The sequence below is a fragment of the Cebidichthys violaceus genome, unplaced genomic scaffold (assembly GCF_023349555.1).
Source record: "Cebidichthys violaceus isolate CVI_PGR_0920_01 unplaced genomic scaffold, fCebVio1.0.p SCAF_19, whole genome shotgun sequence".
Lineage (NCBI taxonomy): Eukaryota > Metazoa > Chordata > Actinopteri > Perciformes > Stichaeidae > Cebidichthys > Cebidichthys violaceus.
Window position 1 is genome coordinate 11,482,844 of NW_027176361.1, and position 14,174 is coordinate 11,497,017.

At 43.0% G+C, this 14,174-nt stretch overlaps 2 protein-coding genes across 6 annotated transcripts in view; both read right to left on the reverse strand.

Annotated features, from left to right (window-relative positions):
* The window catches only part of ehbp1l1a (EH domain binding protein 1-like 1a), a 36,637-nt gene extending 34,567 nt beyond the window's left edge, over positions 1–2,070 (reverse strand). For all 5 annotated transcript variants that reach the window (XM_068713660.1, XM_068713659.1, XM_068713658.1 and 2 more), the window contains exon 1: positions 1,811–2,070. In XM_068713660.1, coding sequence (XP_068569761.1) covers positions 1,811–1,914 — 104 coding nt within the window. In that variant the 5' untranslated portion in view covers positions 1,915–2,070. The remainder of the gene's footprint in view (positions 1–1,810) is intronic.
* Positions 2,071–10,409: 8,339 nt separating this feature from the next.
* kcnk7 (potassium channel, subfamily K, member 7) lies at positions 10,410–14,166 on the reverse strand. Its single transcript, XM_068713662.1, has 3 exons — positions 12,971–14,166; positions 12,480–12,875; positions 10,410–11,586 (listed from the first exon to the last, which is right to left on the reverse strand). Exons 1-3 carry the CDS (start codon positions 13,305–13,307, stop codon positions 11,315–11,317), a joined length of 1,005 nt encoding a protein of 334 aa, XP_068569763.1. The 5' UTR covers positions 13,308–14,166; the 3' UTR covers positions 10,410–11,314.
* Between the last annotated feature and the right edge of the window lie 8 nt (positions 14,167–14,174).

A 14,174-nucleotide genomic window follows, 5' to 3' on the forward strand; every position in this document is an offset into this window, starting at 1 on the left:
AACCAAGATGGCGACAGCTAAAAACCAAGATGGCGACAGACAAAAACCAAGATGGCGACAGACAAAAACCAAAATGGCGACAGCTAAAAACCAAGATGACGAGAGACAAAAACCAAGATGGCGACAGACAAAAACCAAGATGGCGACAGACAAAAACCAAGATGGAGAGAGACAAAAAACAAGATGGCGACAGCTAAAAACCAAGATGGCGACAGACAAAAACTAAGATGGCGACAGACAAAAACCAAGATGGCAATAGACAAAAACCAAGACGGCAACAGCTAAAAACCAAGATGAGAGAGACAAAAAACAAGATGGCGACATTTAAAAACCAAGATGACGAGAGACAAAAACCAAGATGGCGAGAGACAAAAACCAAGATGGCGACAGACAAAAACCAAGATGGCGACAGCTAAAAACCAAGATGGCGACAGACAAAAACCAAGATGGCGAGAGACAAAAACCAAGATGGAGAGAGACAAAAAACAAGATGGCGACAGCTAAAAACCAAGATGACGACAGCTAAAAACCAAGATGGCGACAGACAAAAACCAAGATGGCGACAGCTAAAAACCAAGATGGCGACAGACAAAAACCAAGATGGCGACAGCTAAAAACCAAGATGGCGAGAGACAAAAACCAAGATGGAGAGAGACAAAAAACAAGATGGCGACAGCTAAAAACCAAGATGACGACAGCTAAAAACCAAGATGGCGACAGACAAAAACCAAGATGGCGACAGCTAAAAACCAAGATGGCGACAGACAAAAACCAAGATGGCGACAGACAAATCAAGTCCACAAACCAATGGGTGAAGTTGCGGTGAGAAAGAACACTACTTCAGTTTATGCTGTTATGGTTAGTTGTACCTGATTTGATTAATTGCAATTTTATTTATTTTTATTTTCGCACCACTAAAGTTAATAAATGAAAAATGAACTGGGTCAAGATAGAACTACAGCGAGGCAGTACTAAGAGGAGGAATATGAGCCCCACAATAAGTTGTGCCCCAGGGCCTCTGATGACTGGTCACAGACCTGACCTATCACTGATGGGTGGGGGGGGGAGCATTAAAGCTGGGGATTAAATTTATGATCTCATTGTTCTAAAGTCCTCTCTACAGCTGAGGTGGTTCTGACGGTGTGGATGACACATATCCTCTCTCCACCTGCAGAAATAAATCAGCGTTGAGCTCGACTCCGCTCTGGTTAACGTGATGCCACACCACATGGTAACAACTACATACGCTCTATAATAATAATAATAATAATAATAATAATAATAAGCAGACGCGGAAGTAATGGTGCGTGCTCTCCGGAGGAGCGTCACCATATTATTTAGTTTTTTTCACACTTCAATAATAACACAAGTAGAGCTTCAGATAAAGAGTGTGTTCTTCTAACAACACAGTCCACAGCGTGGTTGTCATTTGTATTAAAAAACATGAAAAAGACAAAACCATGCAACAACTTTTAGAAACAGTTTAGGGTGTTCCCTTCCGCCCATAAGGTGATAATGAGATAATAGCGAAACTCTAATGGGTTCATTTATACCGACATCAATGCTGCTTGTCGTATGAGGTGTAAACTGAAGATCAGGGTGTGTTCAATGCCATGTTTTATCTGTGGCGTACATGACTTTAAACATGTTCATATTTGTGAATGGAGTTTGGCATCACTTTCTCCTCCACACGAGATAAGGCTCGGTCCCGTATCATTTACACACAACACGTTCGGGTGGCTTTGACTCAATAAACGCAGCACACTATCCACTGCACCAGCTAGTTACAAGTGTTATAACGGTTACTTACCATTTACTTGTGCATTCTAACGTCAGTTCTTGAAAGGAGGCGGCAAACTGGAACTTGGACGCTTTCTTTCCAGCCCGCTGAAGCCGCTTCCACACCGAAGTCATGGTCGGGCTCGTCAAATTATTCTCTCAAATACGATGGAAGTGCGTATCCTCTCCTCCGGGTCCCTCCGCTGGGACTAAATAGACCGAGAAACTCCACCTGTGGCACTGACAGCTCCACTGCGGTGGTGTGCGACCCTTTCCTCACCGGCGTCCACTCCTCTCTACGGGCTGCAAAACAAACACACGCCTAGCAAGCTAGCGTCAAGCTAACCAAGAGGAAGCCGGAAACTGAAGAGTATGGCTTTCAAAATAAAGCCCCCTTTTTGAATGAAAGTTGTCAAAGGTGTGTACAAAAGTCAGGATTCATTCTTTATTTACCCGCACAAAGGTGTTAATGTTACGCATACAATTCTGGGAAACAAAAACCTTTATTCAGTTATTTAACAGTTTTATTTATTTAAAAAACCAGGTGCAGCATTACTGGAAGCAGCATATAAAATACTGTACATATTCAACTAAAAGACATGATTTTATGTACAGGGTACAATTTTGTGCTAAGCCACTGTTTTCTGGTAAAAAAAAAAAGACACTAGGAAGCAGGGGCGTTTCTAGGATTCAAAGAAAGGGGGGGCTTAACCCCAAGGGGAGGGGCTTGTTTGCCCGCGCGGCAATGTTTTTGGGGGTAGCGGATATCCATTGTTTCAGACAGTTCATAGATTGGTTCAATCAGAAACAGTCTGATTTTGCTCTGTAGTTTTGCTTGCATTCAGTATATGATAACACAAGAGACAGAATTTCAGGGTCATAGTGAAATTTGACAAAACAAATATTAACTTTTCTCAAATAAAGAGAGCGAAATAATTTTCCTGGTTGTAAAGGAAAGACGGATAAACTAGCTTTCATATCCGCATCACTCCCAAATCCGAATTCTTAAAGGAACCGCACACAATGGATGGAGAATGGACCTGACAGTGTCAACTTTTGAGTTGTTTACTTGTTTCATTATGAGCAGAAGGGAATAAGATTTTGATCAACATTTACATCTATTTTGTGGTCCGTGTAGTTTTTACATACCAGTGATATTTTATGCTCATTTGGACACTATCACTGAGATAAAGATGAACTAGTTCAGTGTCAAATATGCCATTAACTGATTATAAACAACAACATTCTATAGGGACTGATATTAATGTTTCGAAATACTAGAGAGATATATTAATGCAAAGAATCGTGAGTCGATAGTTATTTCTTGTATTTTCTCCCCAAGGTCCTAGTGCCCGGAGTTTTATATTGTTCAGTATGATGATATATTGATTGTAATTTGAAGAGAAAACATACAAACCAAAAAGCACGCACATATGTAGCATGTTAGAGTTATAAATAACTTGTCCATGTGAGAAACAACAGTTTAATTTAATGACATCACCAAAATTAAAATTAAAAATGTAATTATTTTTTTTTAAAGCCAATAATGCCAAATTATTTGGGGGGGCTGAAGAACATTTTAGGGGGGCTTTAGGGGTTTCAGCCCCCCTAAAATAGGCCTAACAACGCCCCTGCTAGGAAGCAACTCTTCATCATCTTCATCATCATCATCATCATCGAGATGGCACATTGAACAAATGTGTTTTTCTTCTTCCAATATGACAACTGTCCGGGTTTAGCGTTCATTTGTTAAATAACAGAACTCAACTAGGATCAGTAACACATGACCAGCAGGTTTGGACATTAGGAAATAAATGAATAGTCAAACTGTGTGAAAGTCTTTTATTATTATGGTCAATGATTGAACTGGTGAACCAGGGAAATAATAAACTTGAGCTCATTTATTTAACATTTATATATTTGATTTAATAACTATAATATTAATTACATTTTTCACTTGAAGGGCAGTACTTCCTGTTTCACCACAGTTTATTGTGGCTGACTTGACTCTGAGCTGAGACGGTTAGGCAATAAACTACACTTCGCAAGTCACACCTACAATGACTTCATGTTCTGCAGGATAATCTAATAAGAATACAAATGAGATGTTGTTGATACGAGTTGCTTAAACTGAAGTTCTCGAAGCACAGAAATAATGACAGTTATTCAGCAACAGAGATACAAAATGATACAACAGAAATGACAGCCATCGGAGATAAAATGCCATCATGCTCAGTGAGGTGTTTCAGAGGTTTGTCCCTAGATAGTTGTTACACTGGTTTTTCTTCAGGGCTCGGTTACTAGGTCTACAGATGTAATTTGCTTTTATTTATTGGTGAATGATAGATTCTCCTTGCCTGAATCATTCTCCTGCAGATGAATTACAAAGAGCAGTTTAACGTGTACCAGATGCAGGCCTACGCAACCAGTCCTGTGAGCAAACAATGATTACCGAGTTCCCATGAGGCTGTGTTTAGGGATATTATCAAGGACTGCCTGCAAAATATAAATTACCTGTCTGTGTATATATATGTGTGTGTGTGTGTGTGTGTGTGTGTGTGTGTGTGTGTGTGTGTGTGTGTGTGTCAGTGAAAGTTTCCCTGTGTCATGAGTCCCCCTCAGCTGGAGGGACTTTTCCAGTTTAGCCCAGAGTCTATTTATAATCTGTCGCTGACACATAGAGCAGCTGGGAATATAATGTGGCCTCCGACACATACAAACACTGATAAACACCCTGTTCACACCCTGAATGATAACAGTTAAAGATCTCAGGTATTGATATTTGTATGTCATACAGCGTCCTTATTGTGTTCCCAAATATAAAGTATAATTATAGAATTACAAAACAAGGCCTTCCCCTAATGTAAATGTGTACTTCTTGGCTTCTGGCGCAATAAAAATATTGAACTTTAAAATAATAGATTACGCATCTACATGCATGGAGGAAACTTTCTTTTGTTTCTACACTGTGTAATCAGTTACTGTATATTTATTTATTTATGTGATTTTAGCTCATACGGTTGAACCATATGCAAGTGTAGTCCAGTCCAGTCCAGTTCACATGGTCAAATCCACATAGTAAAGCCTACGAATCATTTGGTAGTTTGAAATATGAAGCAGCACTTGTCGCAGTACTTTTGGGGCCTGAGAACTCGAGAACTGGGTCAGTCTCTGAATGTGGTCTTATCTGGTTCCAAACATTAAACAGGGAGGAATGTTTACATTAGTCTTAGTAATCTTGCATCACATAAATATGACTTTTGTTTTGGAGTTGCAAAAGGAAGCTGTCTGGGTCCTCTACTTTTCTCACTACACATCCTGATATTATCACTCAGTACAATGATCATTCACTTCCACAGCTACAGTAGTATTCAGTTGCTCTGTGTGAATGTCAAGCCGTACGACACGCCTCAATACATGGATGACGTATGACTCTTTTATATATGAAAACCAAACACAAGAATACTTTTACTTGTGCCGTTGACAGAGGGCATGCTGATAAGTGTTTCTTCAAATAATCGGACCTGCATTTTCAGGCCTGTTGGAGAGTTAGTAAACTGTATTTCCATCCACTGACTTTGAAAGAAGAAGACCGGAGAAATATGTTCTCTGAATTTAGTTAGAGTCAGAAGCCTTTCTGCATTCTCCACTATACTCTGTTTTAGTTGAGGTTTTGGATCAAAAACAGCTCCTGAAGTTAGCTTTCAAGACATACAGCTGGGTGTCATCTGCGTAACAATGAAATATCGCCACAAAAGAATGATATTGGAAAAATCTGCAAACTTCCAGACTACGTTCAGTTAAGTGTTTTTAACGTAAACATTTTATTTTTTAATTCTTACTTTCTTCAGTATCTGCACATAAGAACTTTGGTACAGGTCAGGGAAAGAGCGTTGTGAGGTGCAATGGATAGCGCTATGAAGGAGGTTAGTTAATAGATTCTGCATCTCGCTGTTCTTTTCTTTCTTTGTTGTAAAGTGCTTTGTGCTGGGAGAAGAATGAACAAAGGGAATCAGCTCAGATCCCGAAAATGTAACCTGTTCTGAAAACTTCAAATGATGGTCGGAAGTTTCCTAGCCTGTGTGTAAGCGTGATTGACACAACGTATTTATCTTAAAATATACGTCAATTTGGGACGAAAATGGCGCGCTACTCGCCTATCCACCATCCTGACCTCCACATCTTAAAGGAGTGGTGCGGGATCGTCCAATATAAGACGTACTATAACGGGATTCTTGGGGATAATGGGCTGAGGACAATAAAACACAATTCTGAAAAGACAAATAATTAAGCCAAGAGGTAGCACATACTGTACAGACTAAAGACAACCGTGCGAAATATCGAGCCTACATGACCAGAATCAAACTATTAAGTTGTAATATAGTATTGATCCCACAGGTGAACAGGATTGGACCAGATGTGCTGCTTGTAAAAAGACATCAGCTCCACATACATCACCCCATGGTCTGATCCCAGCACATCCTGTTCCAGTCTCCATCTGCCAGGCTTGTCCCTGGTGTTTCCGTTAAGAGACTGAACCTCAATGTCAGTGTCCCTCCATCCTCCCCGTCTCCCAGCAGTTCACGCTGCAGGCACGCTGGGAAACAGCTGCATTTGGGCGGGTAAAAATAAAGCACGAAAGAAGGAAGAAGGGAGTCTCCACATGTGGGAACAGCAGTTTTTTAAAGTTGCTGTTTTGCCAGAGCTCTGTCATGGTGAGGTTATGTTTATCTGAAACTATTCTGGGAATTGCATTTCCTGGTTCTTGCAGTTCAGTGACAGCTCTTAATTTGGACATGAATGTATCATGTCACATTAAAATGGGGATTCCCCTGCATATAGGAACCTAATGGTTAATAGACATAATACACAAAGCAGCTTTGTTGTTAGCTTCATCTTTTGTTATCAGTTCAGAATGTATGTGGATGGGGAGGGGGCCTTGGTGGCAGCTATGAGGTGAAGTCATTCTTAAACAATCCACTTCCTGTCTGCCAGTTGGTGTGCATCCTGTTTTGAAGTTCAGGGCATTGCAATATATTTGAGTGTACATTTTGACCAATATATCATGCCCACAGGGGCTGTTCTTTCTAGGTATGGATGAACATGTTCTTGAGATGTATCTACCAACGGTGGAGTAATCAGATCCCCGCCGGTATCATGCCTCACAGCTCCATCTATGACCTTTGTAAATATAGCCCGGCTAAGCCAAACAGCTGCGAGCTGTCCGTCAGAAGCACAGAGACGGCCGCAGGCAGCGAGAGCATGCGCCACAATATTAATAAGGTCACAGAACGTTGTGCCGTCCCTGGCAGCCATGTTGCAACAGTCTACGGCACAGTCACATGTATGACCTTTGAGCAGACTCTACGCACCATGAGATACTAGGGTATCATATGTCATCAAAGGACATAAATATACGTTTTCATGATTTAATCATTTTATACTGTGGCTCGGGATAAAAAATAACATTCTCCGCTATTTTTGTCAAATACTTGACTGTGGTTATAAAAGACGCAGGGACGCGTCGGTCGGGTGACGGGGTTCTGGTATTTGGGGTGACTGTCGGGGAGTTCTCGGCAGCTTCTGCAGCATTTTTTGGTGGTTGCTAGGCAGTTGCTGTGGGCTTCCTGGCGGTATGTCTGTGGTACCAGGTGGATGCTGGGTGTTTGTAATGGGGTGGTTGGTAGGGTGTTGCCAGGTGACGGGTGTGAAACGACGCAGATTTACACACGTTTTACACCCTTTACATCCAGTTTAAACCCATGTTCAAACTACACACTACTGTTCATCAGAACCCATGTGGGCCTTTTTACAATATTATGTACATAGACAATTCCCATTTCCCATTCCCATTGTTCTATTGGCTGCTTTTGAAATACACCGTTTGTGCCTCGAGTCCTCCATTAATAAGTTTGGCCTTGTAAATTTGATGCCATTGCCTGTTTACACATCCAGTATATAAGAAACACCTTTAGCTTTCTTTTGGAATGATGCCAGTCCAGTACTTGCTTTTACTTTTTTTTTTGCTTTGTTCATGTTGGCACCAATTCCTCACCAAAATATCCATCTCTATAGCGGATATTCACCTGTTGCTACTGGATAGGTAGCGTTAGAGCTTTTACTGTGAAAGCTGCTGTAGCTGCTGCTGGAAACCAAGTTGAACAGAAACAGTCAAGTTGAGGGCCATTAAAACCAAAACAACCAGCTAAAAGAAGCTAAACCATTCCTTTACCACACTGTGGTCTCACACAGGTATAATTGTTCATACATATTATTCCTTACAATAAACTACAAGTGCTACTTTTCTCATGAACCTATTGTTCTCCTAAAAATATAGTTGAGTGCAGCTTTAAAGTTAGCAACAGTGGTAGTGTTAGCATTAGCAGGGAGCTAACAGTTGTACTGCTACGGTTAGCTGTGAGTCCACTTCCCTTGAGGCAACACGGTGTTGATCACATGACATGGTTGCGTCCCAAAGGCACAAGGCAGCCGGGGACAACAGTTGTCCGTGGTATGTGACACGGCGTTTGACCCGGCTCTGATGAGTCTGCTGACCGGCCATCACAAGGCCATCATGACCATCAGTCATCTCTGTGTCTCTGCCTCAGCACAGCGCTACAGACTGTCGACCAGAGGACAAAAGAAGGCACTCAAGAGTGACTCAGCTGAAAACACAACACCAACACAACCATTGATAAACCCCCATTTCCTGCTTTATGACTGTAACAACTTAAAACCCATATTTGTCTTCCTCCTACTTTGCTGCTTTTACTTTCAATTTTCCATATTTTCACAAAATGTAACCAACAAGTAGTTGGAAACAGTTAGCCTAGCTTAAACAGAAGTGAAAGAAATAGTTTCAAAGGGTAAGCTGACTCTTCATTCCTCTCCCCCTGCCTTCAGTCTAAGCTAGAACATCCTCGACCTCTCTCCTTTCATTGTAGGGAAGACAACATTAGCAAACGCTCAAAAGGTTCTTCAAACGAATAGCCCATCCAATTGTCCCATAGTACCTGTATGCAGTTGTTGCTAATTTGACTGCAGACTTAAATTTGAACCATTAGAGTAGGCGGTTGTATGCTAAACTTGTAGCAGTTTATTGTGTGAAAATCTAGTTTGAATACCTTTATTATTCTGGTTTATATCATTATATCTTTGGGGTCAGGCACAATTTATCTAGGCTGATAACGATATCAGTGTTGTATGCATTGATTAATATTTGCATGTGATCTGGACTGAGACTGGTTAAATGTCAGTCAGCGCTCAAGGTGAAACAACCCTCAATTGCTCACTTTTAATATTCAAAATAAATATTGAAAAGTTAATTTATTAGCCTCAGAGCTGTCACTGAATAACTGCAATAGTGACATTGATATAACAATATTTTTTCACAGGATGCATTAATAGTACACGAGTAAGAAATATCATGTGTAACCCTATAATCTAAATGTATACACTTAACAGGACAAGGAGGTGAACTTACAAGATTGATGACTGCATACATGAGTATAAGCGTGTGTGTGTGTGTGTGTGTGTGTGTGTGTAAGGAGGGGCGAGGGCTGGCAGTGCTGGGCACAGGCTCAGATTGACGGTGGCTCCCTCCCACAGTCCTCTGTGCCTTGTACAAACACAGCCATAGTAGGAGAAGGGATCACACAACGGGCCTCTGTTAACGGCTCCAGTAAAGTACTCTGCACCTTCAGCTAGACGGTTCATTAAAAAGGAGCATTCGATCCAAATCAGTTCCAAAAGGAAGCACAGGATCTGTGGAGAAGAGCGAGGAAGGTCATTTAACAGAGATTATGATTTTAGGGGAATTTATGGATTTCTGATGCTGTATTTCTGTCCATATTTACAGCTACATGCGGAGCAAATTGTGATCTTAAAGGGGAACTCCACTGATTTTACACATTCAAGTGTGTTTCCATGGGAAGTACTACTGTCTATGAGAAACACAAGTTGTATGAAGCCCTTAAGTGTCTCCAAAGGGAGTTGTGTGAAGTATTTTCACTTGAGTCAGCATCGGTTGGGTCTGAAGAATACAACTTTGAGAAGTAAAAAGAAATCTGGAGGTGTGGAGTTTAGCAGACCTCTGTAGCTGCTCATCTCAGCTTGAACCTTCAGGCTACGTTAGCCACTTGCTAGCATAACACACCCATGCATCTAAAATAAAAACTGGATATGGCGTTGGAGGTTCTGTTCTTAATATGAAAGTCGCTCAGTGGCGCATGAAGCAAAAAAAAGTTCAACTCAAGAGTATAAAATGACCCGGATCGTCTGACGAGCTTCCGTAAAGAGCATGCTCACTAGTGTTTCCTTTAACCCCGCCTCCCAGGCTCACTTACATGAGGATGACGGTGCATTTTACAATTGTAAGACCTAATGATGTAAATAAGATATATTCAAGTCTTTTTCCCAATGCAATTCTATGGGGAAAAAGTATTTTGGGCTGAATAGCATCTTGTGACCCAGAAATTGTAATTCCACATCCCATCAATAATGCCACTATGTATAGTTTGCTTCACAAAGCCCCGCCCTCTTCCTGGGGGCTCAAACGCGCCCAAATCTCGACATGCATTTTGACAAGAAAGAAGAATGGCTGAAATAAATAAAAAAAAAGACGAGATCTCTGGTTCCGCTGCATCGATTCTTTAATCGGTGTGGGACTCTTTAAAGAATAATTCTGCTTCATTACAACGTGAAGTATGATAACACCGGACTCATCAAAATAATTGCTGATGCTACAATACATCTGCTGCTACAATGAAGCCTGACGGGGCGTTTAACCGGAGCAGTCAGACAATCGCACCTGGAATGTTAGATGAATGTGTGAAATGTGTCCAATTGAATGGGTTCCTCCTTGGTCCATGCTACACCCTTCCACCAAGTTTCATGAAAAAAAGAGGCGGAGTTAAAGAGTTGTTTGAGAAGAACCTGGTTGTACAAACAGCGTGAGGCTCAGTTTGTGATCAAAGCACACGAGTCATCCAGCGGCTTTTATCTGACATCCAAACATGTTAATACCAACAAAGCTAAAGGGCACAAATGTAAATCAAATAAAGAACGAATGATGGATTCAGTGTGTAAATCAGCCCATGCTGTTTCTTAGTCTTCACACAGACCTGCAGCTGGACATTAGTTATTACATTAGGTATTAGTGACACCTTGTGGTCACTTGTTGTACCTGCTAGCTGCTCATTTAAGAGGGAAATATCATGAAAATATCAGTTTCAGTGCTTGTGCACACATATCTGGGTATCTGGAACGCCTACCGACCCACTAACTGTGAAATAAGTCCCCATCAGAAAACGTGTCACTCAACAAGCCATTTAGATGTGGTGTTTGTTCACCAACTTTAAAAAAGGACATACTGTGTAAATGTTGTGTTTTTTTCAGATTGTTCTACTGCCCCGATGTGGCCAAAAATGAATGCAGCTGACATCCAGTAATCCAGAAGGTCAGTGAAAAGAAAACACTGGTGGGCCGTAGAGGGTCTGGGGTCCAGCTGTGAGGGTCTGGGGTCCAGCTGTGAGGGTCAGGGGGTTTCGGGAGTTGAGGTTCTGGCTCTGTGTGCCACAGCGGGGCCCGTCAGCTGTAGTGGAGTGGAGAAGACGGTGCAGATGGACTGGGAGTACCGAGGCTCCTCCTCACAGCTTTCTTCACTGAGTGTCAGTTCACTGAGGTGGACACCTTCCAGCTCCGCATACTGCGGACCAGAGAAGAGCCGTATCACCGCACAGACCCGGGGAACCTGCAGGACAGTATCCTTGAAGGTGATGATCACCACCAGGCCCACCAGCAGGTAACCTGTGGAGAGAGGACCATCCTTTGAATGAATGTCCAGCCTGTCAACATGTAGGTTATATTCAAAATATATATTCAAATGTGCTTTGGAATTTAGACTCCAGGATTACCTCTAAAATTCTGTCAATGGGCCTGAAAGTGCCTCACATGTAATTCAGTCCATGAATGGTGAAACCATTTCATTTGTTAGAGCCGTTCTCACACTGCTGTCCTACCCAATAACATTGACGGTTTTAGTGCCGATTTTTTCTTTAAGCTGCATCAATGTTGCTTTGTTTTTCTTTTTTTGGCCACTTTGGGGCAAAACTCAGACATTTAAGTCTAATATTCATTCTCCTTTAGCTCTGTTTTTGGTCTCCACCACCTCCTGGGAAGAACATCTGTCTCTTTAGCTGCTGAATGCTCCACTATGTTCACCAGCTAGTCTCCAACTGTGTCCGTCTGATATTTCGGTGGCTCTATCAGAACCTTCTAGCTAAAAACAGCTGCCTGCTGCTGCTGGAGCAGAGTTTACAGGCCAAAACGAGCTAAAAGAGGCTAAACATCTCTGTTGTCTCTTAGCTGTGGCTGAGTGGAGGTGAGGTACAGCAGTGTGTTGCACTGGTAGTTCAGTTAGCCGTTAGCTAAACACACCATCCAAAACAACAAAAATGGCTACTATTCACTCCCCCACTGTGTCTCAGAGTAGCAGATGGGGGTCGGAGATGCTCTCAGCCGTGTTATCACTAGCGGCCCCTCCCAGCCAGGGGCCGGTTAAGAGAGAGAGGGAGGAGTCAGCAGGCAGTCAGTGGAAGTATAAAACGCGAGTATAAGATGTGAGTCAGCGCAAACACAAGAGGCGTGCAGCTTACTGCAGCAGAATAAGAGGTCAGCCGTAGATAGACACACCCACTTACATGTGGTGAGGAGTTGGAGTGTCTCCTTGGCCGACGGGCCCCAGGTTCTCCCCAGAGAGTTCGGTCCCTGGCCGACGGTGCTCAGGACGACGAAGCAGAAGAAAAGCGCGTCCAGGAAGCTCCAGTCGGGCTCCATTGCACAGACCAGGAGGGCGGGGAGGAGGAAGAGGAAGGAGACGACGAGCACGGAGAGGAGGCCGGCGTGGACGAAGGCGGCCCGGGCGTGGGGCAAACCCCAGTAAGTGTGCAGGTGGTGGACGGGAGCGTGGGTGACCGCGGGGAGGAGGCGGTTGGAGAGGAGGGTGAGGAGGGACAGGGTGAGGGGGATCCCCAGGGCGCAGTAGAAGATACAGAAGAGCTTGGCTTCGTCTGATTTGGGGGTGTAAGAGTCCGAACCTGAGGAAGAAAAGAGGGAAGAGGTCTACGGAGAAGATGGCAGGAGTACCCTGTATAGAAGGGATGTGGTACAGGTTATTTCTTGAGAGTCTTACCCATGGTGGTCAGAGTGACGATGACGAAGTAGAGCGACGACGTGAAATCATAGCGTCTCTCATCGCCGTCGGCCTTCAGAACCGCCACGTCGCTCCGGTGAGCGGAGAGGGCGTTCCCCAGCAGCTCGCTCAGCCCGCTCTCCCGGACGCAGGGGTTCTCCCGCAGGAAGGAGCGATGCAGCTCCTCCACCTCGGCCCTCAGCTCCACCTCCACAGGCTTCTCCACCGCCGTGAACACCAGACCTCCCAGCAGAATGAAGAGCAGGTAGCAGACAAGCAGGCAGGCAAACGCATTGATCTGGCAGAACAGTCCCAGGGAAGACACGAGCTGGGCCATTGTTGTGTTCCTCTCCAGACTGCAACCAGACACTGAAAGCTAGTCAGGCTTTAAATATTTAGAAAGGTAGAGCGGCTCACCATGGATGGATTACTGAACGGGTCTACTGGGCTAAAGGCCAAGGGGGCCCAAAGTGTCAGGAGCCCCCCTGCCCTTCACACAATGTCACTCAAAGAGAAACATACCAACCAAGAGACTCAAAATGACCACAAAGAAACACAAAACAACTACAAAGAGACACAAACAACTACACAGGAGAAGCAAAACAACTACAAAGAGACACAAAACAACTACACAGGAGAAGCAAAACAACTACACAGGAGAAGCAAAACAACTACACAGGAGAAGCAAAACAACTACACAGGAGAAGCAAAACAACTACACAGGAGAAGCAAAACAACTACAAAGAGACACAAAACAACTACACAGGAGAAGCAAAACAACTACACAGGAGAAGCAAAACAACTACAAAGAGACACAAAACAACTACAAAGAGACACAGAACTAAAGAGACTCAAAACAACAAAAAAAAGACTCAAAACTACTACAAAGAGACAGAACTACAAAAAGACTCAAAACTACTACAAAGAGACAGAACTACAAAAAGACTCAAAACGACTACAAAGAGACAGAACTACAAAAAGACTCAAAATGATTACAAAAATACACTGAACTACAAAGAGACTCAACTACTAAAGAGGGGCAAAACAAACAGACAAAAAAATGTAGGACAGGTGGGGGGGGCTCTTTGTCTCATAATCCACCCATGCAGGTCACAGAGGTCCAATCAAAGGGAGAGATCAGTTCAAAACATTTGAGAATAATACAGAGCAGGCAGGCGTGTTGGACAAAGGATAAGAGAAAGTT

Excerpts from the sequence above, each read along its gene's own strand:
- kcnk7 (XM_068713662.1), bottom strand. The coding sequence starts at position 13,307 with ATGGCCCAGCTCGTGTCTTCCCTGGGACTGTTCTGCCAGATCAATGCG. Across the intron at positions 12,876-12,970 it reads CGTCACTCTGACCACCATGG|GTTCGGACTCTTACACCCCC; the intron begins GTAAGACTCTCA and ends TTTCTTCCTCAG. Across the intron at positions 11,587-12,479 it reads ACTCCAACTCCTCACCACAT|GTTACCTGCTGGTGGGCCTG; the intron begins GTAAGTGGGTGT and ends CTCTCTCCACAG.